General features: G+C 31.2%; 2 protein-coding genes across 6 annotated transcripts; one reads left to right on the top strand and one right to left on the bottom strand.

The window, feature by feature from the left end:
• On the bottom strand, positions 1 to 27531 carry prom (prominin). Of its 5 annotated transcripts, XM_090109150.1 has the most exons (18): positions 26410 to 27530; positions 26137 to 26192; positions 16925 to 17145; positions 14847 to 15034; positions 14417 to 14512; positions 13910 to 14112; positions 12644 to 12779; positions 11661 to 11831; positions 11128 to 11227; positions 10437 to 10518; positions 9640 to 9803; positions 9106 to 9327; positions 8299 to 8414; positions 6386 to 6576; positions 3657 to 3815; positions 1745 to 1878; positions 577 to 633; positions 1 to 218 (listed from the first exon to the last, which is right to left on the bottom strand). In XM_090109150.1, exons 1-18 carry the CDS (start codon positions 27395 to 27397, stop codon positions 188 to 190), a joined length of 3315 nt encoding a protein of 1104 aa, XP_089965276.1. In that variant the 5' UTR covers positions 27398 to 27530; the 3' UTR covers positions 1 to 187. The 5 variants fall into 5 exon arrangements, 3 of the variants coding, with proteins under 3 accessions (XP_089965276.1, XP_089965278.1, XP_089965277.1); XM_090109152.1 differs by lacking the exon at positions 3657 to 3815 and having other exon boundaries at positions 26410 to 27531; XM_090109151.1 differs by lacking the exon at positions 577 to 633.
• On the top strand, positions 20964 to 26127 carry LOC149902945 (protein takeout-like). Its single transcript, XM_090109154.1, has 5 exons — positions 20964 to 21125; positions 23115 to 23337; positions 23827 to 23951; positions 24512 to 24664; positions 25758 to 26127. The coding sequence occupies exons 1-5, from the start codon at positions 21053 to 21055 to the stop codon at positions 25907 to 25909; spliced, it is 726 nt and encodes a 241-aa protein (XP_089965280.1). The 5' UTR covers positions 20964 to 21052; the 3' UTR covers positions 25910 to 26127.

Genomic DNA, 27531 nt, shown 5'->3' with positions numbered 1-27531 from the left:
AAACGCTTAAAGAAAATTAAAATCACTAAGTATACTTATAAATGCGAGAAATCATAAAAAATGCAGTATTCCTTAAAAAAGCAAGAAATGGTTATAGTAATAAATTTTGTGCTTGTATTTATAATGGGAATGATAAATTAAATCAGAAGCAAATTTATAATAATTCAATTATAGGATGTATTTTTTATCACCAACTGTCGTTTCTTGGTGGTGGGGGCCTGAAAAGACAAATATCACAATTTTAACGCATTGAATTAAATAATAATCTAGTAAGTAACATTTATAACTACAATTACTAATGTAATACAAATTCTTATTTATATCGTTTTATCTCATGATGATAATTCCCTAAATGTGCTACTAGGGAAATACGAAAGACCAGATTATTATGTAAACACAATACAAAGAAAAGAGCTTTTTTCAGAATCTTTTATAAAAAGTCGAAAATGCTAAATATTTAATGCGATGCCGTAAGAAGGTATACAAATTTCAACACTTTATATCCATATAATACGATTACTATTATAATCATTATATTATGTAGTATGAATTTAAACGCATAAACACAATACAAACCCTGGAGCAGTCCAATTGCCGTCGTCGCAAACAGCTGTGGCCGGTGTTCCTTGCTGGCTGTTAAATAAATCAATCTTTTTATGGTCCTTCACTTTCTCTATGTTTTCCCCATGATTTACTTCTATGAGTTATTTCTTTTAGCAAAGGCGTGCGAATCAAGTGTGTGTCACATGTTATTTACTGGAATAAGCCTTTTCGCTCTGTTTTGTATAGGTTGTTGTATAGGTTACCTACAAGATTTGTATACTTTTCCATGACAGTTAAATTTTTATTTCATTATTTCAGCTTTTTATTCTTAGTTTAAAAAATTAATTTGTAATTAAAATAGTTAAATAGTTGATTGATTTCTCAAATTCAAGGAAAAGAAATATAAGACTGCTTAATCCCGATCTATTATACATCGCGCATCGTTATAAAATAATGGATTTACAAAATGAAATTAATTTGTAACAATTATTTAATCTACCGAGCCCACTGACAGTGCTCGTTGTAATGTTTGACACATCAATGTAAATATCGTCGTTGGTAAATATGATAAATATTTGATAATCGCATCGTTGTATGAATAAATCCATTGCATTATCCCTTATTTACAAATAAACAGATCAGTCAAATAGATTTAATTCGTTAAAATAAATTTTTTAAATAGTTAAAATTGGAAATTACTTTCCCTATTTTAATGTCAATTCTGTGTTGGCAATGCCATCTCGGCTTTTATCGCGTGTAATTACATCAATTATTTATGATATTGCCAATGCTATTTAACTTAGGAATTCCATGTATTATTAATTTTTTAATAACACATACATTCAGTAATATAAGTTATTCCACATAACTACATTATTGCTAAAGAATACGAGTAGGCGCGAAGGTTCTTATTACTTTTGAATGACTTTCGTAAATATATCGCAAAATAAATGTCCTATTAATAAATTGCAAGACGTATATGTTATATTATGTAAAATAGATTTCTTGTGATTAATACTATATTGATTAATTTGAAATTATTTCAAATTATTACTTTTATTTTTAAAACGTATCACTTCCTGATTTGATCATTATCCAGATACCCAGGTCTTATTTAATAAACAAAATATAAAATGAATAAATTTAAAACTTAAAGGTTCAAATTTAAAGTATAGACTATACGTACAATAAGACGTCTTACCTCAAATTGGTGAGGTTCAAAGTTTCCATTGCTCTGATCTTTTTGCCAAACGATCTCCAGAGTTTCACACAGAGCGGTGTGAGTGTGGTGAACCAGAATATTCCCAAAAGAACGCCACAAAACCACCAGCCGTGCTGAAAAAAATTACATTCAATTTCTATAGACGTTTTATTAATAATATTATATACTTCTATATAAAATCAAATTAAAAACATATACACAATGATATTATAAGAAGAAAGGTGTAGATAGGTTACAAGCACTCCGGGAGTGGCACGTCAAGATGTGGCTAATTAGCTATCTACATTCTACTTCGGTTGCCTCTTTTTTGCTGACGATAGTTAAAATACTAATCGTGTGTGAAAATCGAATGCTGTGTTGGACAGTGGGTGACCTATCTACGCCTTTTTACCAAAAATATCGTTGCAAATACATAGTATAATATACCAATCATGCTTATTTAATAAATATATTAATTTGGAAATGAAGGGTAAAGGATATAAAACACAATTTATTCCCGTGGTCACCAGCACTTGACCCTTAACTCTTTGGTTAAGTGTTCGCACCTTTGGGGTGAAATAATATAATTAATTAAGCGTGTTTTAAAACCTTTGGTTATTTGTAGTACCTATATTAGAATAGAAAATTAACAGTACGCAGTGGCTTAACTCTGTTTGGTCTCACATGTTGCTCTATATACTTAGAGCTTTCTTTTTTCCAGGTAATGCTTACAAAAATTTATAAGTATATAATTTGGGAGAAATAATAGTAATGTAATATAATAAGAAGGAGACGATATATTCCCTTTGTTTCTTTATATGAATTAACCTTTGATAGTAGTTGCTTTATATTTTACTCACGCATGATGCTACACGCTATTGTATACTTTTATGATATAGTATTATAAATACACATTGGATAGATTGTCGTTGCAGAAATTTCTAATATAAATTACTTCTACAAAATTTAGTAATTTAATTACCAACTGAATGCCACACAATTTATTACATTCACTACGCAACGAAAGTTCCAGATTTAGTAAAGTTAAGTGAAAATCATCAATTACTCTTGACACGTTCATCTAAGGACCTATATTATTAGGATATCGAAATCAATATTGACAAAATGCCACGTTCAAAATAATATTATAAGAAACTGTTTATCAATAAGTTTTGTAACTTTCCAATTTGGTCTAATTGGTCATATAGGTGGTGTAATTTATTAATAAAGGAATTAATAATAATGTAATACCTGGTATGTATTTGATGCACTAAAAACAATCAGAACTACCAAAATAAAGCTTATTATTGAAATATCGAAGTAAGTATTCATTTGACAGACGAATCATTTTCAGAAAGCTCGCTCTACCTTCCCTGGAATTGCGTCCTAATTTCTTATCGTATGTAATGCGTATTTTTAATGTTCATAAATTCAAAAAAGAGAAAAATTGCAAATTACTGTATACAAACACAGAGAAAGATAGACAGAGTATTTACTATGGTATGTATGTATACATAGTTCAAACTATAAAGAAAACGAGATTCAATCCTTAGAAAAACATCAGGGCTACTTTTTCATGATAGCCAAATTATATATAAAAAATACACTTAAAACCATACCTATAATCGTATGGTATAACCACCTCACCAATAAAACAACATCTCTTTCAACCTGTGTTCGTCCACTGTTGGACGTAAGTCTCACCCATGGACCACATGGACCCATCACCACGCCCTATATTGTTGGTTTCTTGCCGTAAAACAACATATTCAATATAGACATATTATCTATAAAATATCTACCTATAACTATAGTCTTATTTCGCCGGGCTCAATCGCGTGCCATGTCTGAGGCCTATGTCCAGCAGTGGACAAGCATGGGCTGATAATGATGATGATAGTCACATACTCACCAAAGAAGCAACATATTTAGTACACAGCAGGGACCGTACAGCGGAGTACACGGTGAAGAGCGGTCTACATCTTCCCGCGTGTTTCCCCGCGGAGGTGAGCACGTGTGTCCGCCAGCCGGCCGTGTGCGACACCAGCCGCGATACGAACGTCGCCGCTTTCTGTGGTAAATGGTGTTTTTGGGTGACGGAGGTAGTTCTTGTATTGTATGCTTTTTCAAACTCAAACTCAAACATTCATTTATTCAATTAGACTACTATTTAGTAGCACTTTCGGATCGTCATTACATTAGTATTTTTAACATTTACCACCGATTCGGAAAGCAGTATCTATGTTATTTTTTGAACGAAATTCTTGGACAATGAAGGTGGTTCTTGTATTGTAGGTATTTAGGAAAAAAACAAAATTTTAACTACGGCTCAACAACTGTACGAACACTGCCAAAGAACACAGGTCCAATAACGCAATAACACATTCGTATTCAATTTTAAGTAAAAATTACCGATCTTATCGGTAAAATGTATATATGCTGACAATACATTTTATAATTAAATTTTTGGAATATTGGAATGGCCAATTTTAGTCAAAATTTTATAGTTTTATGACAAGAAATGAAGATCCTTATTATCCAAGTTTCCACCTTGGTGAGAAAAATTAACATTTTTAAGAAATATTAAAAAAAATATGAAATGTTTTTATTTTTTATTAAAGACCTTAAAATGAGCTAAGTATAATTCTTACAATATCACAAGATTCTCCAAATATCCATAGACTTTGTTGATGTGTGTAGGTACTTTCAGGGATTCAAAAGATAATTTTAAAATATATTTAAGTACTCAGAAGACAGATTTGAATTTGTATACTATTGTCACAGAATACTTAATATTAGCTAAGGCGCTGACTCCACGAGCGAGAGAATCGCGACGAGTCCGCCCTTATATCGTCGGATAATCTCCACGAACGAGCGATAATTCCGCCGCGTATCGTCACGAGTCGTAACGGAATCGCAGCGTTTCCGCGGCGACTCGTAACGGTATCTGTCACGTTTCCTTGAAGAGAACTACGAGAAGACCAGAGGCAACGCTGAAATGACGCTGCGTTTGACAGCGGGCCCGCCGCGCGCTCGTCGCTAGCCCGCTGCTAGTCGCGGCGGGCTAGCGACGATGTAATGACGTTTCGCGCGCTCATTGCCACTCGTCCTATCGCGGCGATAATATCGCCGTGTGGAGACGGTTCCATAGAGAGTGTATAGAAATACGTGGCACGACGATAATATCGCCGCGATTCTCTCGCTCGTGGAGTCAGCGACGCAACTACAATAGTAACGAGTATTAAAGTGGTTCATCGTTATGCAATTCCAAAAGTATTAATAATCGCGATCCACTATCACATTCATATCAATGTCGCACAACGAAATGTGGTTAAATAAATCTCGGTTAAAATTTGATAAAATTTAGCTCTATTCGAGAGTGGACCACAAAAATGTCGTTTCAACTGCGAATAATAGTCGGCACGTATGAGCTTAATTACTTTGGCAGTGCTATCTCTGTTTATTGTATGAGGGAAAGAAAATGCAGTTCCTGCATTTGTGATACGGAATTTTGTTCTTTTAGAAACGCTAAGTTGGAAATTACTTACCTGATGAAAATACGAGTAAAATGTGCCGTTACTTTCTGGGTCTATTATTGTGATTTATAAACTTTATTTTTAATGTTATTGTTGAGTTTGCGAATAAAATCTTGGAATATGTTTTTTTTTTTTTAATTTTGATTATTAATATTAGGTACCTAACTAGTTATCTACTAAAGATACATTTAAATAAAAAATTTAAGCTTACAATATCTATTCGTTTTATAAATTTAAGTGTTTAATAGCTTTTGTATTATGAGTTATGACCTAGATATTCAAATACAACATGTAGAATGAAATAGCACTACGTCCATGTAGTCGGTAAGTGTCTGTTTTTGTTTTAAAAGGCTAAAATTGAAATGTTGGATATTTGTATGTACTTGGGCAGCAAGCCATTCGAACACACAGTTTCTATTTGCTTTAAATTGGAACCCTTCAAATTCACAACCCTCAAAAACTATTTTTGTAGTTCTAAACCAATATTATTTTTAACTCCTCTATGATATATCTGAGCAAAGCTCCTACGAACAAATTTTGCTTGTGTTATTTTTAAATCAAGTTTTTATCGTTCCTTTTATTTTCCTTGGAAGATAACTTAACTATTTTTAAATATCCGTTCTGTGCGCCGCGACAACCGGATCTTAGTAAAGTTTGTTTTATTACCCTGGTTTTCCGTTTGCATCGCTCTTTTAAAAGTTAAGTCGTTTCTCACCACGCTTCTTGTATATTAATATGAATGGGAAAAAAAGTAAATTCATTAATATCATACATACTGTTGATTCAATTTTTATCTCATTTTAATTTAGGTTGAACAAGTTATTTGGCTGTTAAAGAATATGATTAGATATTATGAAGGCACGTTTTTCAAATTGATTTTCCGAATGTACCAAAATCTTATGTTCTAATTATGTATGTGTGTGGAAAAATTAAAAAAAAGTATTCAAAACAATGTGTAATCGGTATGAATAGGGATGATTTTTTTAATGGTTATTTTTACGTTTTAGCCTTTAGGTATAATCGAGATACAAAACTACCTACTATTTACTAATACTATGCATAATACACAAAAGCTTACCCACTATTAACATTCGCATTCGCATACCTTCTGAGCAATAACATCCCCTTGGTTATTGATATAAAACTGAGCTGTATGAATGTGGCTTAGTGATATATTTAATTTTCTTCTAAACGGTATCAATTGTAACTCCAACTCAGTGAGTCTGAACACTAAGTTGGCACGAAGTTGTTCCAGTGGTTTTATATTCGCGGTGTGTAATTTTTGGGTTCTTGAAGCTGAAAGAAAACGCTTTGTTGTTGTAATCAACGTTTGTGTTGCCGACTGAGAACACATGTTAGATGTGTTGTGTGTATTTAGAAGTCGCTTTTGGAAAAGCCAAACAGGAAGGCGTGAAAACTGTATATTTAAATTTTCTTTGATCTTTCTTTGAATAATATTTTTCTTTGTTTGGATAGTTGTTCGATTGTTTTTAAAACAGTCTTCATTTTATTTCTTTATAATTGTCATGTAATTTTCAGTTATTTACATTGAGATATACATATGGAGACGACACCGCCTACATCACTTATGTTCCGCTCAACATACGCCATATGGCGTAACTGTACGCTCATTTTTTATTTGTTTTAAAGTGAAACGCATCAAATATGCCTTCGTGTGTGTTACGATATTGCACAAATAATACAAATAATACGGAAAAGTGCAAAGGAATAACTTTCATCGGTAAGTAGGTACCTAACTAGATAATAATTTTTAAAACTTAGTTAGAGCAAAAAAATGGCGCACAGATTTTGTTCGTGGTGTCTCCTCCATACGTAGTAATATTATCTCAATGTTTATTTAGGGGAACTATATTTTCTATCACCAAAATTTATATTTGTCATCAAGTTGTATCACCTAATAAATAGATCTATCACCACGAATAATTTTCGTTCTCAGATAAACAAAAATTGTTCCCAGGTATGAATTATCAAATTAATGTTAATATATGTGTAAAATAAGAGATCGATAACCAATAAAATTATATTGAATAACATGAATATAAACTTCGTTCTTATAATAACAGTTTTGTTACTTAAATAATAGCTCTGTGCTCAGAATGGTAGATCTGTCACCAAATAAATCGATTATCAATCCCTGACTGCGACTCCTTTTTATTTGATATTTTGTCACCAATACAGTAGTAACATTTTATTTCGTTCAGATATTAAATTAATAGTATTCGTTACCAATTTAATACATCAATTTATAATTTTAATGAAAACATGATCAAAGGGGCGGAGACAAATTGGCGCGCTTTAAAAATTGGTAATTTTAACTTTAATTAAGTGTTTTATCTACAATTATGCTAGCCATATAATAAGCCAGCTTTTAAACCAGAGCTGATTGTTCAGTGGTAATTATTTTAAACAATAAAAATTGATTATTTTGACTTTAATTGTTTTATTTAAGAACTACTCTGCTAAAATTTTTATTTAAATATAATTTAGTGGAAATTTAGAACCTTGGGAGTCTAGTAAAGTAGCAGAATCTTTTTAGTTGAAACGATGATGACAACCCTAATTTTTTATTTGAACTTAATGCAATTTTCTAGTAACATAATATGATTTATTGGTGATCTCTTTAAATTAGTTTGCTTAAATACTTATTAGGACACACCTATTATAATACATACAAAAACATTTATTTGGTACTAGACCTTATATCTCAGGATTTTATTTGATTTATTGTGGAACTGATTTTGCATTGTTTGGTGACTACATTTTGGTGACAGATCTACTATTTTGAGGACAAACCCTATTATTTAAGAAACACAAAACTAATTTAATTGGTGATAGCTTAAATGATACCCTTTATTTAGGGTTATTCGTAATCTATGTTATTACAAAAAGAAAATCATCAACTACACTAACGTAACTACACTAACCTACTAACGCAAATATACCTCAAATACTCTATAATCGTAAAAAGTTCACTTTTATTATTTTTTTTAAGTTTACCTAATGTTTCCAACCTTCCCGCAGTGGACAAGTCGGTGACTTGAGCCGCTACGTTTTCCAACTGGTCCAGTAGTGAAGGCAAATCCTTCCCTACGACAGGTCCGTCGTATTCTAACCTTGAACAAGTACGAGTTTTTCTTTATTAAATTACTGGGTATGAAAATGGGGGAAAAAGTTAAGATATATTAAAATGTGGAATAATAAAAAATATCAAATAAATTGATAATGTAGTAAACAACTGAATTTTGTTAATAAAGATCAGTAGTTTAAGCCACTTCTTCAATTATCGTAGAAGATAAAATCAATTGTAAATTAAAATTAACAAACACATAGATCATGAATTTTGCTTTTATATCTGGACAGGCTAAAATTATCTTTCTATAAACTACTAGCGGTCCGCCCCGGCTTCGCCCGTGGTACATAATATTTACGTTTTCTCTACATAAGAACCATCCTCGTACTTCAAGGAATATAATAAAAAAAGAATTATCGAAATCGGTTCAGCCGTTCTCGAGTTATGCGCTTACCAACACATTTTGCGATTCATCCATACTAATATTATAAATGCGAAAGTAACTCTGTCTGTCTGTCTGTCTGTTACTCAATCACGCCTAAACTACTGAACCAATTTGCATGAAATTTGGTATGGAGATATTTTGATACCCGAGAAAGGACATAGGCTACCTTTTATTGCGAAATATGTACCACGGGCGATGCCGGGGCGGACCTCTAGTTTTTATATATAAGATAGAAACGAACATTACATTAAAACTCAATATTCTTAATACAAGCCCCAATATAACATACCTGTATTTGGTCATATTAACATCGGATATAACAAGTATATCGTGCAATAACCGATTAAAGTTAGTCGATATCGTCTTCAAGAAGCCGACATCGATAGAAGCGGATAATCTGTCCAGATCTACTTGCAGCTCCTCCCACTCGAAGTATGACGTCTCTTTGTTAACGTCTAACATTTTGTCTAGTTGAAATACTACGTACGCGGGATGATTTTTTTCGCAATCCCTGTAATATATTTTTTAGATATTTCAACAGCTAAAATGACCCTTATAATTATAGATGTTTTAATATAATTTGTAGGTAGTTAGATACATTTGTTATTAACATTGTCCATAATTTGTGAACATTTTCAGTATTTTTTGTAACATTAATTAGGTACCTATTACACTTTCATTCATATGTAGTAGGTATACCTTAAATAAACCTCGTTTGCTTCATGCAAGCAAATAAGTTAAGTTCTCCTTATAATAAAAACTAAAGTTCATAAGCCAAACACATAACCGTTAACTGATAAAATCACAAAACACAATAACTGACCTCAAAACATCCCTGACGGAGACCTCAATCGTGACATTTTCTAGTTCACGCAGTAGCACATCGAAAATACCCTCATTATGTGGCAAAAGAGGTGAGGGTCGGTCCAACAGTGAGGACAGAGTGCTATACTGCGGGGAGTCCCATAACGCATGACATATGAATACCTGCGAATTTTTGATGGACCTTTTGACCGGAACGTATTATTTTGTACACGTAGTGTAGAGTTTTTGTGGTTGGATTTATATACTATAGTTGTAAACTATAGGTAGCGTTTCATAACGATTTCACATTGCCTAATAAATTTGATTGTTTGATAAGAAACGAATAATTAGTAATTATTACTAGGTATACTTATTAAACAAATCACTTTTGTCTCTTTAGAACACTATTGTATAATCTTTCCATGACAATGAATAATTAATCACGTTTGAAATCCGTTGGAAATCATTAATTTCTATACCGAATTATATTGTAGTGTTGATATAAAGTTATTAGAATTTTTAATGTACGAGATGGATCGATTTATATTTCTCATTAATTCTCACAAGCAACAGAAGATAAAAATAATGTTTGGCATACAACGTATCTATAGGAGACATATTTTGGAACACGTAATGATCAATTACCTACAATATTGCTGCTTTTAGGTACACGTACAAAACATCTTTTATCAAAAATAAATCGAAGTAATTTTCGTACTCAGCACATTATCATTATCTCACCAAAGATTCACCTAAATTAGACGCCAAAAGAATATTGAATAAACATTTCTTCGGAAATAAAAAGCATAACTTTACCTCAGCGTGTCCTGCGATAAGGAATGTGGCGGATATCACGCACCATAAAACAAGGGAAACGAAGCACAGCCACAATGAAGATCTGTAAATGTCATTTGAATTATATCAAGACTTTCCAAGTGTGTCTTTTTTCGTTTTTTTCCTTCTTTATAATAATTTTTTCTTGCGTTAGAGAAGTCAATGGACGCCTAATTTCATTTTTTCGTAATGATAAAGGTTAGTTATAGACACAATAATATAATATAATTATTATGTACATAGATATGTAGAAATATAAGTAACATAAAAAATTCCATCGTTGATTCGAAACTTTAACATCAATAAAACCACACTACACCACAGATATAATAATTATAATACTATATTAACTATACGAAAATAAATTCGCCTGACAAAAACCGTAGCAAATATTATTTTCTATGTAACAACTAAACACAAGCAAAAGCCAAAAATACAGCTGCTACAAGCACTTATACAAACTTTGAATTAAAAAAGAAAACAACATAACGCGCGTAATTTAAATTTAGAATAATAATGCATAGACATTATTTTCGTTTTATCGGTACTGTATATGTAATCTATATCACAGACAATAAATATCAATGAACATTAAAAAAATATGACGATGACTTATTTACTTTTAAAATAAAAAATTATAAGTATAGACAATAATTATAAAGTTGCCACTTACATTTGCAATGTTCTCTTTGCATGGATTTTTGCGTTCCCACAACCACAGAGCAAAGCAAGGAATATGAGGACCATTACAAAACCGAAAGCCACAGTGCATGCTGAAATTAATCAAGAAATGTATTCAAATCTTATAGTTGAATACGTAATCATTTATAATATTAATTAATAGGTATGGAATTTTACAATGTACGTACTTACAGTAATCTTATTATAATATTTAAATCAGTTTAGTGGTTAGTGCGTAATGAAAAATGTAGATATACAATTTTTTTTGCACTATTAGGTAAGTTTATTTGTATTTTTTTAATTAAGCGTTTTATTATGTGTTAATTATATGTTAATGATGTATTCAAAAGATTAAAATTTTAATGACAGCATATTTTAACAATGCGGAATCTGAAATTATTACGATTAGGTACGGTAACGAACAATTAAGCACAATTGACTCATTTTAAAACGTTTACACCTTCCAATAATTTATTACTGATTAATATTTAATATACTTAAAATTAATGTTTTATTTTTTCTTACCCAACATTAAAATCCATCTCCAATAATCATATCTTTCTAATCTCTCCAATCCACGCTCCAATTTTCTTGACAAACTATGCAATCCAGATGTTAAATGTCGAACTATATTTTTTAATATTTTTGCTGAATTATGAACCATAAGCCGTCGTATTTCAATATCTCGAATAACATCTGAAATAATTAAATTTAAAACACGCACGCAGTGAAATATTCGCTTTTTATTTTTTTTACAATTTTTTTTTAATTCAACCCACACCGCCATTATTTCCAGCCAGCTTCATTTTTTTTTAAATTTCGCTTCGGTCAGTTGTGACAGAAAAATAATGGTTGCCATTCATGGGTCTTAAATAGACTCATTTAAAAAATGTAATTTATACTAAATTAATTTTATATTAAGTTGACTATAAACTGGTGTTCCTGTTATAAACTCCATACTTTTAGTATTAAAGTTAATAGACTCATAGACTAGCGTAGTCGCGAGAACTTGCTGTATTATATCAGATTATATTATATAATACTGATAAGCTAAGTGCCTTTCTAAAAGTCCTAATGAGAAAAGTGCTTCACTTTCATGGTACTTGCCAGCGTATAGTTTTAAACACTGGATATGTTTTTATTTTATTTTATTGTTACATTGCAATATTATGGAACTAGTTTTGAAAGACATAATAAAGTGAAATAATAACAAAACGTAATATTTAGCAATGTAATGAGTTTAATAGTAGAACGTGGCAAGGGCTACCTCAATAATTACGCAAAGCCCTTTATTTTGACATACTTTATGTTAATAATTCTTGACATGTAGTTATGCAATATGTATATTGTATATCTTAAATTAACTATTTCTTTACCGTCGCGTTGTAATATCGTATATAAAATATAGAAACGAATACACATGAATCTTCTTTAATTATAACTATGTGCGCTATAGAACTTCATAATTGTAACTCGTTAAATCACTATCCTCATAAACAAATAATTACCGTCTCGAACGCTTTCCGTCTGTGAGAGTATCGCGGAAGGTAAAGTTTCGAACTCCTGTCTCGCCTGCGCTATCGCTTGTGTCAAGTTTTCTACGCCGAGTGTTCTAAGCTCCAATAATTGAGGCTCTTGTAGTATCTGTGGAAGAGATAACTACGCGTTTACTTGTAGTAGACTAGAGTAACATCGTAAATTGAGTATCTGTGCTTCTGGCACGGCTTCCTTCATACAACTAAACTGACTGCTATGGAAAGTTATGGAAAAGGAGCGAATTAGGTGACATGTAAGACAGTGTTATGGCACTTAGTACGTAAGTATAATCTTACCAGTAAACACACATGCAAAAAACAAAGTGAGGTAAGATCGGGGATGCAGGATATTGAATAAAGTTTAGATCGTTATGTCAGCCCCTTTAACACCATAATAATATATTATGATGCTACACTATATTACTTTCAAAAACATTATGAATTTAAACTTTCTGGGATATATTGTGTTCTCAAAGTTTGTTCAAACGTCTCAAAATAGTTCAATCACAAACTGCAGAAGTGACCAGTTGTTCACGTAGGTACTTATTATATTTATGGGATATAACAAAAACTCGGAAAATATTATTCTAGTTCAAAAAAGACCTTTATGCAGTATAAAACAATGTTATTATTGAGTGAGTGAGACTTGAAAGATTAAGTATATGTTATCTGAATTCTAACATGTTTTATAAGCCGTAAGATTTACCACAATTGCTCTAAACTTAATACAATTACTGCATAAACCAATGAAAGCCCACAAAATGGCGCGTTAGTTTAATCTGAGCTTAGCACGATTCTCAGTTAAATTCAATTTGACAGTTATCTTTCATATCGAAGCAAAATATTTAAAATTGGATCATGTTCCATTACTTTTCTTAATTCCAAAAGTAAAAAAATATTATAATTTGAATTGCTACATTGAAAATATTCTAACATTATTATTTATTAACGACTAGCAAACCGGGCGAACTCCGTTTCGCCACCAGAGACACCTTTTCTTTGCTATAAACCTCACGGAGCCCGAGACCTTTCCAACAAATTCAAAACCGTGGAAATCGGTTCGTGCGTTTTGGAGTTATAGCGTCAGGAAGGAAAACCCGACTTATTTTTATATAGTAGATTTATTTATTATTACACTATTATAAATTACATACCCGTATAGACCCAAGCTCCTAATATCTCCTAATGTTTAATTTAATTATAGCCTCATTGTTTCTAAAATAAATGGATAATCTTTACCGAATCAAACTGCATCTGCAGTTTCAACGTATTGGTGTTGATCGTATCACAAAGGGGCGCGTCCTTGCTGGAGCACAGTTTCTTCAGATTGTCTATTTGTCGCTTCAGCTCCTGTATTCTGTCCGCGGCCATTGTGGCTAGCGTCCTCGCCTTCATTGTGTAGTTCCGGAGGGAAGTTATTTTCGTCGATATTTCTTTGCTTTCTGGAATGTTCCGTTCATTTTATTTCTCATAATAATAAAGAACAATTAATTATCTCTAATCGTACATTAAGTTTGTGTTTGTTTTTTGTTTGTACCTGATAAGGTATTAGCGTATTGAATTTGAACATGTAGAATGTTATTTTTTTTGTTACATAGATGTTTTAGAAGGTGTAACTAATTTTCTTTACTACTTAATACATTCTGGCAATCAAGGTTTGAGTACCGTTGCAGATTGAATAGGATATATTTTATGTTATAAAGTAAAATATATATGATTATACTTTATAAATACAAACTGTTGTACCTATCACAATATCCATTAAAGAATCCAGGACGAAATCGATGCCGCTCTCTGAAGAAATCGCTTGTTGTATGGGATCTCCCAATAGCGTGTCCACGTCTGAAAATAATTAAGATTAATTTATTATTCATTTTAAAATAGAAGTACTAAGGAATCGTATTGCTAAACATTTTCAGTTGCTAGTAGAAGATTAAAAGCATACTTCAATTGGTAAATCATGCTTATCGGATGTGAAAATACGTTGTCTACGATTTTAACAAAGAATGCGGTTTACTTCCATTTCCGTATTTTTCTATTCTTTTATAAATTATTGACTTATTATTAATTATAGGTTATTTAATTAGCTGATTCAAATTCTGTTCTCTTATTTTAATTAGATTTTATTTTAATAGCATTTTTTGGCCATTAATTTTACATTATACAAAACACTCACGTTTCAAATCATTCCTATAAGCATACAGCACCATGTCAATCGGTGGTACAAGACCCTGGTGCAGCTCCCTGGCTGCAGCTGAAAGCCATGCAGCAATGTCGGCACACGCACAACTAACTACGTTCCGACTATCAGACGCAGCTATTCTAGATTGTTCGCTGCTTAGCACCATACCTGATATGAGAGATCTGAAAAGAATTTGTTATAACTCTAAATAAGTCCAAAGTAGAAGGTAATAATAGATAGTTTGTAGGTATGGAAAGTCAGTGTATGATAAAAATAATAAGCGTAAATTCAATGTTCGCCTCAAAATTTAAAAATTAAAAGTTGTTCGGTACTCTTTCGACATATCGAAACGAACGTAATTAGCTGTTAATATGACCATTATTTTGCAATATCTGAAAATTTTTGACTATTTTTTTTACTTAATATTCAGTTTAAATTGGCACATAAACAATGCATAAAATTGCGGTCACGACGATTAAGTGAAAGAATTTTATGTCGGAGCAAAATGTGCAAAATCAAATTAACAGGGTTTGACCTACTGCCCGCTGATTGCAAGGGTTGTCACTAAGAGGGTTCTCTTTAATGGTTTGCGTTTCAATGAATTTCACCTGCGGTCCAATCGCGTTAAAAGCTCTCAATCGGATCGAAGGTAAAGTGCCGCTTTCGGTGTGTTGAATTCGCTTTCTATTGTAAAGTAAAGCGTATGTGTCAACGATTTTTGGTAGCCCTATTGTGAAAAAATTTCGAACGTGAAAAAATTTTTGGTAGTAAATATAAATTGTTTTATAAAAAATGGTGAGCCATAATTGTTATAAATAAGGAAATAAAGCCTATTCCATCTCTTAGCTAGTTGTAATAAAATATAATATAATTTTATATGTTTACTGTGCTTTTGTTATTGTGGCATAATTTACTAAAGTATAAATGTTAAATTTATGTATTCTAGTGAAAAAATAAATGGTTAAATAATTTATCGCATATGTACAATGTCCAAATTACGAATATAAGTCTACCATTTTAATGAAAAAAAAAATACGTTAACAGCGTACAGTAAAATAAATGTAATTCTAGGAAGACGATAATATAACAAGTTTTTAAAAAATTTTAATTGCCCTATTTGTTGTACTTACCATGTATTTTTGTCCGGAAATATAATATTTCCCAGAATACAACAACACCTTGACAAAGTACGTATAAGGATTTGCCGCGTTGTGATATAAAAAAAGAGATCTTTTTAAGATTTTTTTTTATAGATAGATTAACAATTAATTTAATCAGTTCGTTTCCTTACATTCGTTTACTATTATAATTAAAACCTACTACAGCCAGCAGATCGATGAAAGCTAAAATATACCAACTATATTCGGGACAAAAACTGATTAGCTTTTGTCCAAATGCTTGAAAATGAAATCACATTTCCCTTAGTACTGTACGGGAAGGAAGCACGTATTATTTTTTAAAAGACTACCTTTGCCCTAGCGGACTATCCTATACTTATCCTATCTAGCGACATAATGAAAAGTTAAATTCACTCTAATTTTTCTAGTCAGCTTCATTATTTATTTCCTTTCAAACATTAAAAAAGCTTAGTGATAATCAGTCTATGCTCTTGTTTATATTTAGTACAATCACGCACTATCAAATTCACTCAATTAAACAATATAATATTTATTACTAGGTTTCCGCCCGCGGCTTCGCCCGCGCAGATAAAGAAAAACCCGCATAGTTCCCGTTCCCGTGGGATTTCCGGGATTGCGTCATTTTCCCGGGATAAAAAGTAGCGTATGTCCTTTCTCGGGTATCAAAATATCTCCATACCAAATTTCATGAAAATTGGTTCGGTAGTTTAGGCGTGATTGAGTAACAGACAGACAGACAGAGTTACTTTCGCATTTATAATATTAGTATGGATAATATAGCATGACTGTTGGCTACACCAGTCTTGGAATTTCCCTGATAAGTTAAAAATAACCTGTGGTAGAGAAGTCCCGAAGAAACCATAGCCTGAAGCAAAATACCAAGTTCCATTTCGCTCTTAATACTAATTTAATTTTAATGGCATATGTACTTACCCACACAACAAAACAACCAGAAACGTCACGATCACCAGACTCTTATCATTGCAGTCTGGCTCAGCGTCAGGGAACAGGGCACCAGACTCCAGCTCGTCCTCACGGTTGGTGCTCGACAGCAGGGATAGCAGACCCAGGATCAGAAGGTACATGGGTATGACTAGCGCGAAACACGCGAAGATGATGACGAAGGCTAGGAATGTTGACTCCATTTTGATTGACTGCGGAATAGTATACGTTTAGAATTGGAATTATAAATTAAACAGATTAACAATGCATGGATGGTAAAGGTCAAAAAATCTATAAGCTTGTTTCCAATGATTTTTTTAACTCAATTTAATTTTTTTAATCATAACATAATTTATATGAGCTGTGTCTTTGGAGTAAGTACAATATAAAGGGTGGTTATATATTCAATACTACTTATCAGTGAATATCCATTATGTACCTATTTAATATTTATGTTCATTGCTTCGATGTGAACCAATTTCACAGATACTTACCTACTTAATAATAATAGTTAGGTACTTTATAATTAACCTATATTAAAACACTCTATGATCGACGAGGAAAACAAAAAATGTTGTAACTTAAAAAAATAACATACCTACCTTCTTATGTCATGTGTTTTGCTGTTTAATAAAGAATTAAATTATAATATTGTTTTTTGTTACGATGTATTTGTGACAAAATATTTATAATGGGTATTTAAACAAGATTAGGTATAATAAATGTGGAAGTTTTTTCAAGGTCTTAAAAATATCCTAGTTTTGATTCAAGTTTAATCGACTAGCTTGTTTTTATTATCAAAAATATTATTTTCATATTACGTCCGTATAATATCCGTATTTATCCAGCTAATAAATGTGAATAGCACTTAAACCCGAGGGCTTAAAAATTGACGTATAACAATACTATCGCCTCGTAAAATTGGACTCAAAATTTGGCTCTACATTTTTTAAAATGTTGACATGCTCATTTTGAATTAAAAACAATCTAATTAGGTACGCTTCTATTTTACCTGCATACATTTTACATACATTACCTTCCTGGATAAATTAATGCGATAAATTAATCTGGATTGAAATTTAGGCTGTTTTTACGTAGAACTTCCGTGGCAGGCATATTTATTTATGTTTGTTTGGTTAAATGCGCGTATCCCACTTCCCAGAAACTACTGGTTCATATTCAAATATCTATTTTGGGTTATATACCTATATTACTAAATAGTTACAACGAAAACAATGACGACCTACACGACGCTACGACTAATTAAAGTAGAGCAACAATGTAAAAATATTGCAAAATTAAAAAAAAATCCTCTCAAGCGAAGGCGAAGTAGGGTCAGCTAGTCTATACTAATATTATAAGGCAAGGTTTGTAATTATGTATGTATGTATGGTTTTCACGCATAAAATACTGGACCGATTTCAATAAAATTTAGCACACATATAGAGGGTAACTTGGATTAACACATAGGCTAGGTTTTATCCCGGAAATCCCACTGGAACGGGAGATACGCAGGTTTTTCTTTGAAAACGCGGGCGAAGCCGTAGGCGGAAAGCTAGTAATAGATAAAGAAGATATAAAATCTTCAGCAGTACTTAAGCGTTCCATTAATTATGCTAAGGAGTGTCCGACACAAATAGATGTCTAAAACAAGTGCCGAATTATGTTTATTCGGTCATTACTATAATGAAAACACATCCAAAGCAGTCGCCAGCTTTATTTATGATTGTAAATGACCAATTACATTTGTTTGTATTCTGACGAAATAAATAATTTATACGTAAAATTTCTAAGTCTATGGCATATATTTTAAGCTATATATTATGTTTTTAGATTGCATCTAACCGTTATTTTAATGATTGTAGGCACAGAATTTAGGTTTGAAGATCGTATCTTTTTCTTACAATTTTAGTAGATAGTTAACGAATTTTTATTTGATTTTTCTATAAACCTATAAAGGAAATCTCAATGAATCACCTATACTACTAATATTATAAAGCTGAAGAGTTTGTTTGAATGCGCTAATCTCAGGAACTACTAGTCCGATTTGAAAAAATGTTAGATAGCCCGTTTATCGAGGAAGACTATAGGCTATATATCATCATACTAAGACAATCAGAGAGGAGCGGAGCAATGCGGGTAAAACCGCGAGGCTCAGCTAGTAAAAAATAAACGTAGGTAGGTACATATCACAGTGTATCAGTGTTTAAAAATATTGCAATTGGTCAGAACTGTGCACCTGTATCACATTTCACGTTATCAGATTGTCGTAATTTAATTTATTATAAACAAAATTCCGTGATAAATATTTATTCATATATTCGCAAAACATATGGAAACAGCAAAACGCGGTCAAGGTTGTTCCGAGGCTTAATACAGTTTTGGTTATAACAATGTTGTTATAACAGTAATCTTATTCATTTTTCAATTATGCCTTGACTTTTAAGGTTTCGAATAAGACAATTAAATTAATACGGGCTAATGGTATTATGTATATTGTCTAAGACAAAAGAGATAACAGTCAGCTGTTTATGTTCGTGTGTAATTATATTTAATGCAAGGACCATTGTTGTGAGCAAGCTTTTAGAAGTTGGTGTTTAACAATTTTAGTTTAACAATATTGCTTGAAAGCAGCTTTAAGCAAACCTAGTTATAACTATTTTGTGACCGTTAATGATTTTATCAAAGCTATTATCAAGTTGTGTGTACTTATTTATTTAAAAATAAATGTATTTATGTTTAAACTGTTATTTATTATTTTTAAATTGTTATTTATTTTTAAACAGCTTTTCTTCAACGAGTGGATGAGATCGTCGTTGGCCCTTTTTATGATATTTGATATGATAATTGCATTCGAGAATTGAACTTACTGGCTCTTTAAATGCACGAAAAATTTCGATCACGTGGATTCAAAGCCGTCTCTCGCCATTCCAGGTTCGTATCCCGCCTCGTGATAGATTTTTTACCTATTCTTAAAAATTCATATTTGTAAAGCATTTGAATGCTATATTATTAAAACTAAAAAATCAATACATCCCGTATTATTATTCTCAGGGCATCAAAAACCACGTCTACACTAGCTATCTACGTTACTTTCTCAAACAAGGCACCTAATTTCACTCCCAAACATAATTGGCTGGTAAGCTTCGAATGGACTGAACGTCCAATTTCGTATGAAACCTAGTTCAAATTTTCATCAGGTATAAGACTGAAATCGTGGCAATCAGTATCAACGTCACGTTGATCGATCCCTCAATCAAATTGTGAAATTAACCAATTAACTGCAGACCACAAGTCAATGACCGTCCTATCTATTGGGAGGCGAATCCGTGAATAATGCTTGTATGATTTATATCCTATGGAACTGTCTTGTACTTTTATTATAATACTGCAGATGTTTGATAGTCTTCAGATTTGTATGAAATGAACGTTTCTTAACATTACTAATAAAATATGGAAAAAAATAGAGTAGGTACCAGTTTTCATACTATTACCATTTAATACATACAAAAATAATCCAAAATATATTATAAAATGTGCATCTACTATTAAATTTTTTAAATGTAAGCTTTTAGCACTATCTTGAGCTAATATCGAATATCAGGAAGTGATCCTTTTAAAATGTCAATGTCACTTCTGGCAAGGCATTATTGCCGCTTCTAGGTTTCCTATAAATAATAAAAATTATATCTTCATTGAAAATCATCTTATTATTATTGAAAATAAATTTCTTTAAAAGGAAATAATATGTTATTCATAACATACTCATACAATAATATCTCTACAAACAACTCTACAAACTTGTCATACACGACACGAATATATTACATTATTTCGATTGACAGTAAAAAGCTTTCCATAATGTAATCTGTGATGTAATGGATTTATTAACCTTGAACCATGCAAAATATTATACTCATATATAAATGATATGTTGAATATTTCGCCTTGATTTAAATAAATTAATATTGAACAAAAACACAAGACAAGCACATCTGAGGACAAACTTTTCGATATATCTAGCGTCTGAATCAGTACAGCAAAAGTTTTCGTTCATTATAATCGTGTATTAAGTTTTGTATCGTTGGAGGGAGAAAATAAAATTAATAGGACTTCAAAATGTTTTATAAACAAAGCATATTGTTTTTGTTAATTGTTATATTCTGTGATAATACTCTTGCTAAAATAGCTCGTAAGTATTATGCATTTTTTTATTTTTTTGTTTATTTTCATTATCAAATTGATTTATCGTTTCTATGATTTTTGAATTTTTTTATAAAAAATAAAACAAATAAATTAATTTTACCTATTTTTTTATTAATTATTATTATTATGCTGCGATATAAAACCCCAAATTATAATAATTAAACGATATTATTTATTCCATTTTAAAAGTTTTACGGTTTCGAATGATTTGAAAATTACAATATTACATACCTACGATAAAAATGTAACGTTTACAAAAATAACATAATGGGGTAACATAATATATTATAATATTTTATAAATATATATTTACGTAGTGATTCCGAACATTTTAAAATAAGTTATAGAACTTTTCGGTGTTAGAAAATGATGCATTCTATCATGCACTTCTTGTAGCAGTGGAGAAGAGAAAAGCACTCCCTTATTTTTCTTTTTAAACCTAATAGTGAAAAGCAAAACAAATAAGACTACTATAATAATTTGTTATTAATAACTTAACTTCCAATATCTCAGATCAGATTTGTTTCGAAATATTAACTCATTATTTATTATATCGCAATATGATTTCGAAGGCTTCGATTTTGCAATTTCATTGCCTATACTCAAAGATGGAATATGTATTGCATATTGAAAATGTACCACATGTTCGTCTTCATTATTAGTTAAAAACTAACTTAATAAAGACTTAATTTTCTTATAACATAAAATACATTTTTGAATTAACGAATTTAGATAAATATGGGAAGACGTTTTAGCCCTAATTGAGGGTATATAAATATTGAAGAAAGGATAGAACCGAACTAAAATGCGAACTTCCCAGTTTTTCAATTATATTTTTGAATAGGTAGCTGAAATCTCCCAGCGCTGAGTAATCGAATTTAGTACCTACAACAATATTTGCCTTACGAAATCTTTCCCGATAATCACTATCCATTTAAAGTTATACAATGAAGATATTTTATTGAGAAATTTAGATAAGGCAACCAAAGCAGTTTAATTTGTAGAGTTTTTTTAGTAGATTATGTATTAGTGACTTATCGACGTTATGTACCTCAAACCTTGTTAAGCTTTGTTGTTTAGAAATCTTTAAGCCACTTCGATATCCACCTCTAAAATATAAAACAGAAGTAAATCGCAAATGGTTTCCCTTAATTTTTTTCCTTGTCCCTACAATGGTAGTTAATAGTTATTTATCAAGTTGTTCAAGACCTACCGCATTCAGTACATATTTGATTTTAGAAGGTCTGTGGCAAGTTCATTGGCCCTATTCTTATAGTAAAGTGATTAGATACTACTTCAAACGTTTTAAAGTTCACCGTATGACTGGGCTCAAAAGGCTCATCATTAATTTGACCATAAAAACGTTATTGAGTAAAAAAATAAATGCAAAACGAGTTAAATTATAATACTTTACGTTATTTGTATTTGTCTCAATAAAATTATAAGTAATTCAAATGTGAGAAAATACTTGGTTTATTGGGCTTAAGGTGTGCAATAAAGCACACTTAGAATTTATTGCAACCGCAAGGCCACTGTGGAATTGTAAACAATCGTATAACATCACTATATGTCAATTTCAACTACATATTGGATCGTAAAATAATAAGATATCACACATGTAAATTTAAATGAAAAAAAAAAACAATAATATTTTTTGCATATTTGTAACTGGTTAGGTGGCTTCGGCTATAATTACCAAGGAAATGAATTTTGATTTTGTGTTTGTCTAAAAAATAATATATTATTTTATAGCTTCCAGTTTTGATTAAAAACATCATAAACATTGATTATAAACATTTTTTGATGAATATAATTGTCCTTTAATTCAGAATTTGATTAATTATTAGATTCTCAACGCATAGGACCTAAATCTATATTTTTTCCATTAGAATAATGCTAATCATTCTGTTTGATACCAGAAAATTAATTTCAGCATTCAAATCTAAATTTATATTCACGGACTTTTTAATTTCAGCCGATTATATCAAGCCATGTCCTGGTCTTAAGTCAGAATGTCTACAGAAAAATATTCAGGAGACAATCCCTTCGTTTGTAAAGGGAATCGCGGCTATAGGAATCAACTCTTCAGATCCTATGCACCAGGATAAAATAGAATTAGAGCTGCCCGGAGGTTTGAAAATCAATTTCAGAGATGGTGTCATGACTGGGCTCAGAAAATGCGTCGTGGAATCAGCTAGGTGTGTGATCTGGTTATTTAGTGGAAGTAAGCTTCAAGCGTGCAATTTAGTCTTCTTTATTAGTTTCGGATAGCTAATGTATTTTTTTAAGGAAATTCCGATTACTTAGTAGTACATAGTATAACCATTGCTAAATATATGTTTAGCAATAAATTAGGCTAAATTATCCAGGTTTAAATTTTATCCAGACAGGTGAATAATTTTGGGAACTAAATGCATTGTTTGATTAGTGGGCTCCCTAATCACACGTAACGTACATAAATCGGTTTAGAGATAGATTATTTGGAATACCTATTGAGTTTACGAGACAAACATAATAATGGCAACCTATAATTGGCTTACATGCATATAATTTGGTAACACAATTAATAAAAGAAAAACACACATTCTGCAATATTAACTACTTATTAATTATTAATGATTAATTTCTTATATTTTTGCAAGAAATTTATGTAAAGATGTACCTAATTCGTAACCATTCTTTTACAGCTACGTCGACTTGGAAGCAAAACTTTCATTGAGATGTAATCTAACGATAAAGGGAAAATATACGGCCAAAGGAAGAGTTCTAATTGTAACAATAAACGGTGATGGAGATGCCAAAGTTAAAACTCGTAAGTGTATTAGTTTATGCGTTTTGTCTGATTTAAAAGAGCTATAAAAATTTTAAGAATAATTTGAGTTTGCTTCCGTAAAACAGCTTTTGGCATTAATTATGAACCGGAAGATTTTTAGCGAATTTAATTTATTGAAATAAAATAGCGATAGAGTTTAATTTATGTATGTGACGTGTATTTACGTACTTGTTCTATGATCATATTAAATTATTATTTCATTTAATGTGTACATAATTAGTTACAAAAGAAGATAACATGAAAACTTTCTATTGGTTTAATATTTTATTGAGTATGCGTGTCGAATTCTCCTTATCGCAGCTTTATTTCGAAATGTATTCTTTAAAGTTTAAACGTAAGATAAAAATATAAATTCCACATCAAGAACATTTTGATCGTACGAAAATAATAGATCGACTTATCTTATATTATATGTATAAGTTTTTTAATACTATTTATTTAAACTTAAAACAAATTATAGAGCGTATTCATTATTTTAATACTAAGTAAACTTTATTTTATGTTTATTAATATGTAAAACAATTTCCTTATGTTTTCAGCTAACATTCATTTCGATTCGAAACTCATATTCGAAGATGTGACTCGAAACGGTGTTGTATACAGAGTGGTGAAAGATTACAAAGTAAAATATGAGTTCGGTGATAGAGTTACCTTTGTATTCACCAACTTATTTAAAGGAAACAAAGAACTCAGTAAGTATTTGCTTTTTAGCGTTTAAATATTGCGTTTGAACTTTTCTAGAGATGATTAGATCTCGTATAGATTTTATTGAAACAATAAACAAATGAAATTTTTAAAATAAAATAGAGATTTGTGTTAGTAAGGGCCGATTTTTCAATCCTTGGTTAAAATTTATCCGTCCAATAAAGTATTACACGAAAATTTTAAAATGTCACCTGTAAACTGTTAAATACGGACAATTAGAATACATTTTTGAAATGGTAGTTTAATACGTTATTCGATGAATAAGTTTTAACCAAGGATTGAAAAATCAGCCTTTATTGTAACAATTTTTAATTCAATGAATATTGAAGTATGCGAGTAGAGGTACCTTAAATAAAATTGTAACTATTCAAGTAACATGTGGATTAAGATTTAACTGTTTTTTTTTTGTTATTGTTGTACGTTGCTAATTAACTTGACCATTTTTATAATGATGATTATTCCGTCTCATTGTTAAATAATTAAAAATTATAATATAATTTAAAAAGTCGCGAGTCTCAGCTACTGTTATGAAAGCCGAACCTTGTAAGTTACATTACAACATTTTGTATTGCATCCATCTCATATAAGTATGTATAGTTTGAAAGTCAAGAGTTCATGCCAGATTGAGCAAAACAAACAAAGGAAAATCCATACTAGTTAATTATTATTATTTATGTATTGTCAGTGGGTGTGTGAGAATAGTATCTTAATATGTTTGCGAAAGTGACGGCATTTTTACAAGCACTTAGCGGTTAACCCTGACCTAAATACACTAAAATTGCTCAATTAATATTTTTTCTAAATAAACAATGAAATACTGAGTGTTGGTATTCACATCACTTGAATGAATTTTCTACTTTATTCTGCATCAAGTGTACTTAGAAAATAGAAATGATAAATTTTATCCGTATTTAGAATAATCTGGAAATTAGTTAATGTTTATGTCATTTAATTTTGACACAAGTTTATATACACAATTGGGTCTGCTTTTTACTATCTTAACTAATTATAGTAGTTATTATTAATGCTATATTATTTTGACAAGATATTTAAATCATAACATTGTAATTTTGCTAATAGGTGAAGCAGTGTTGGCGTTCTTGAACGAAAATTGGAAGCAAGTCCTTGAAGAATTTGGGAAGCCCGTCGTTGATACAATAATCAGACTAACCTTTGATAATATCAAACAGTTCTTTGAGCGTATTCCAAAAGATGAACTTATCGTAGAGTAATTTTTGCTTTTAATTTATAATTAAGGCTGCTTTCTTAGAGAATGTGTCAACTGTCAAAGCATTAGTAGGGAAATGTCCAAAATAGCTGTGATTAATTATATTAAGTAATTACCATTTAGTTAATAGATACTTTAAGGACGTGATGTATTAAAGTAAACTTGTTCATAAGATTGATTGGAGTAAATAAATTCAGTAAAGTAAAAGTGTGTTATAGTTAATAAAATTACCTGTAAAAATGAGTATGGGAATGTGAATTTTCCCCATACAATATCCTTGATAAGACCTGAGTAAAAATAATATGTTTTATAATGGTTTTATATAATCTTTACATTCAAAATATGTGGTTACTTCCAAATATTGCTACCTATAGTAAAATTTACTATAAAAATATTGAATATTAATGATAAAGTTAGTTACTGCGTCCTAATATTGAAATAATAATACGGTTAATTATTTATTTGGAGGTTATTTTAGTCTACATAAAATTGAAAACCACTTACCGACTGGAAAATCGAAGGGGTATATCATCGCAAAAAACTTTGACATAAAACTAAAAGGGTGAAATCCCTCTTCAAGCTTGAATTTTGGTATCAAATAGGTTTGTGTCTGAGGCATACTAGTAAATTTTATTTTCGTTCTGTCCTCCTCTTCGAACCAATCTTCAGTGTAACTCGCTTTGATGTTATTTTCTGTCACAAGCACATCGAGAGTCACATTATAAGGCTCAGGGTATTCGTATTCCTTCAAAATATCTTTCGTAATTGGAATGATTTGTACCGAGTTCATTTCAATCGTGTCGATGTCTATGAAGGGCTCGTCTGAATATTCAGTGGAGGTCGACGGAGGCGTTGAAAATGTCTCCGCTTCTTGTGTTGAAGTAGTCTTCCAACCTGTTATGGAGTTTTTCAAATTGTTATACTTTTCTAACCAAGTTTTAACAGCTAAGGAATTATTGTTTTGTAGAAAATCCCTCTTTCTCAACATTCCACCGTTTTCGATCTCCAATCGATGCGCGTTTTCCATGTCGTAATGAACCGGCGCGTTGACTTGTCGATTATCTCTGTATGTGGTCTCGTAACAATTATCCCACACCAAATGGGAGGCGTTCGATGTGTTATTTCTATCTTTATTTTCATTTTTATTTTCCATTCGCGGCGTGGAATTTCCTTTACGAAATGAAGGGGAATTTTTTGCTACGTCTCCATCAGTTATTTCAACGTTCGTTTTTTCAATCGAGTAAATTGGTGAGATTGCTCGGAAATTTTCTTGTCGCGCTTCCAGCGTCTTGTCCGGGTCGGTGGGAGGAGCGACATCAAGATTGTATCCGGACGACACTGCGGGAGTCGTTTTTGAACTCGGCGCCGTTTCTCGCAAGGGAAAATCGGATTCGATCACGTCTTGTAACGTGTTTATCTCGTTCACTGGATTCGGAGCGGTTTGCGACATAACCCGACTTAGCAAGATTATGTAAATTATAGTGGATTTCATCTTTATGCCATATTTCACTTCTTACATCACTTCGCGACGTTTCATTACAACTATCGATGATGAACTAAGTTGTGGAGTAGGGCATTGAACAGGGTATTTGGAGCACTTAGCAGTCTGCCCGACGTCGCAGCACA

The sequence above is a fragment of the Colias eurytheme genome, chromosome 14 (assembly GCF_061535395.1).
Source record: "Colias eurytheme isolate Ceu_HAF_F1 chromosome 14, ilColEury1 Martin Lab GWU primary, whole genome shotgun sequence".
In the NCBI taxonomy this organism is placed as follows: domain Eukaryota; kingdom Metazoa; phylum Arthropoda; class Insecta; order Lepidoptera; family Pieridae; genus Colias; species Colias eurytheme.
Note: the sequence above shows the minus strand (reverse complement) of the source record. Positions and strands in the feature narration are given on the sequence as shown.

What these genes read in the sequence shown, in the direction of transcription:
- prom (XM_090109150.1), bottom strand. Translation starts at nt 27,397, where the DNA reads ATGAAATCCACTATAATTTACATAATCTTGCTAAGTCGGGTTATGTCG. An exon ending in CTGGTTGTTTTGTTGTGTGG is followed by an intron (nt 15,035 to 16,924) that starts GTAAGTACATAT and finishes AATTCTTTTCAG; the next exon opens with ATCTCTCATATCAGGTATGG. An exon ending in TGCAGATGCAGTTTGATTCG is followed by an intron (nt 12,780 to 13,909) that starts GTAAAGATTATC and finishes TCTCTTCCACAG; the next exon opens with ATACTACAAGAGCCTCAATT.
- LOC149902945 (XM_090109154.1), top strand. Translation starts at nt 21,053, where the DNA reads ATGTTTTATAAACAAAGCATATTGTTTTTGTTAATTGTTATATTCTGT. An exon ending in TGCGTCGTGGAATCAGCTAG is followed by an intron (nt 23,338 to 23,826) that starts GTGTGTGATCTG and finishes ATTCTTTTACAG; the next exon opens with CTACGTCGACTTGGAAGCAA. An exon ending in AGATGCCAAAGTTAAAACTC is followed by an intron (nt 23,952 to 24,511) that starts GTAAGTGTATTA and finishes TTATGTTTTCAG; the next exon opens with CTAACATTCATTTCGATTCG.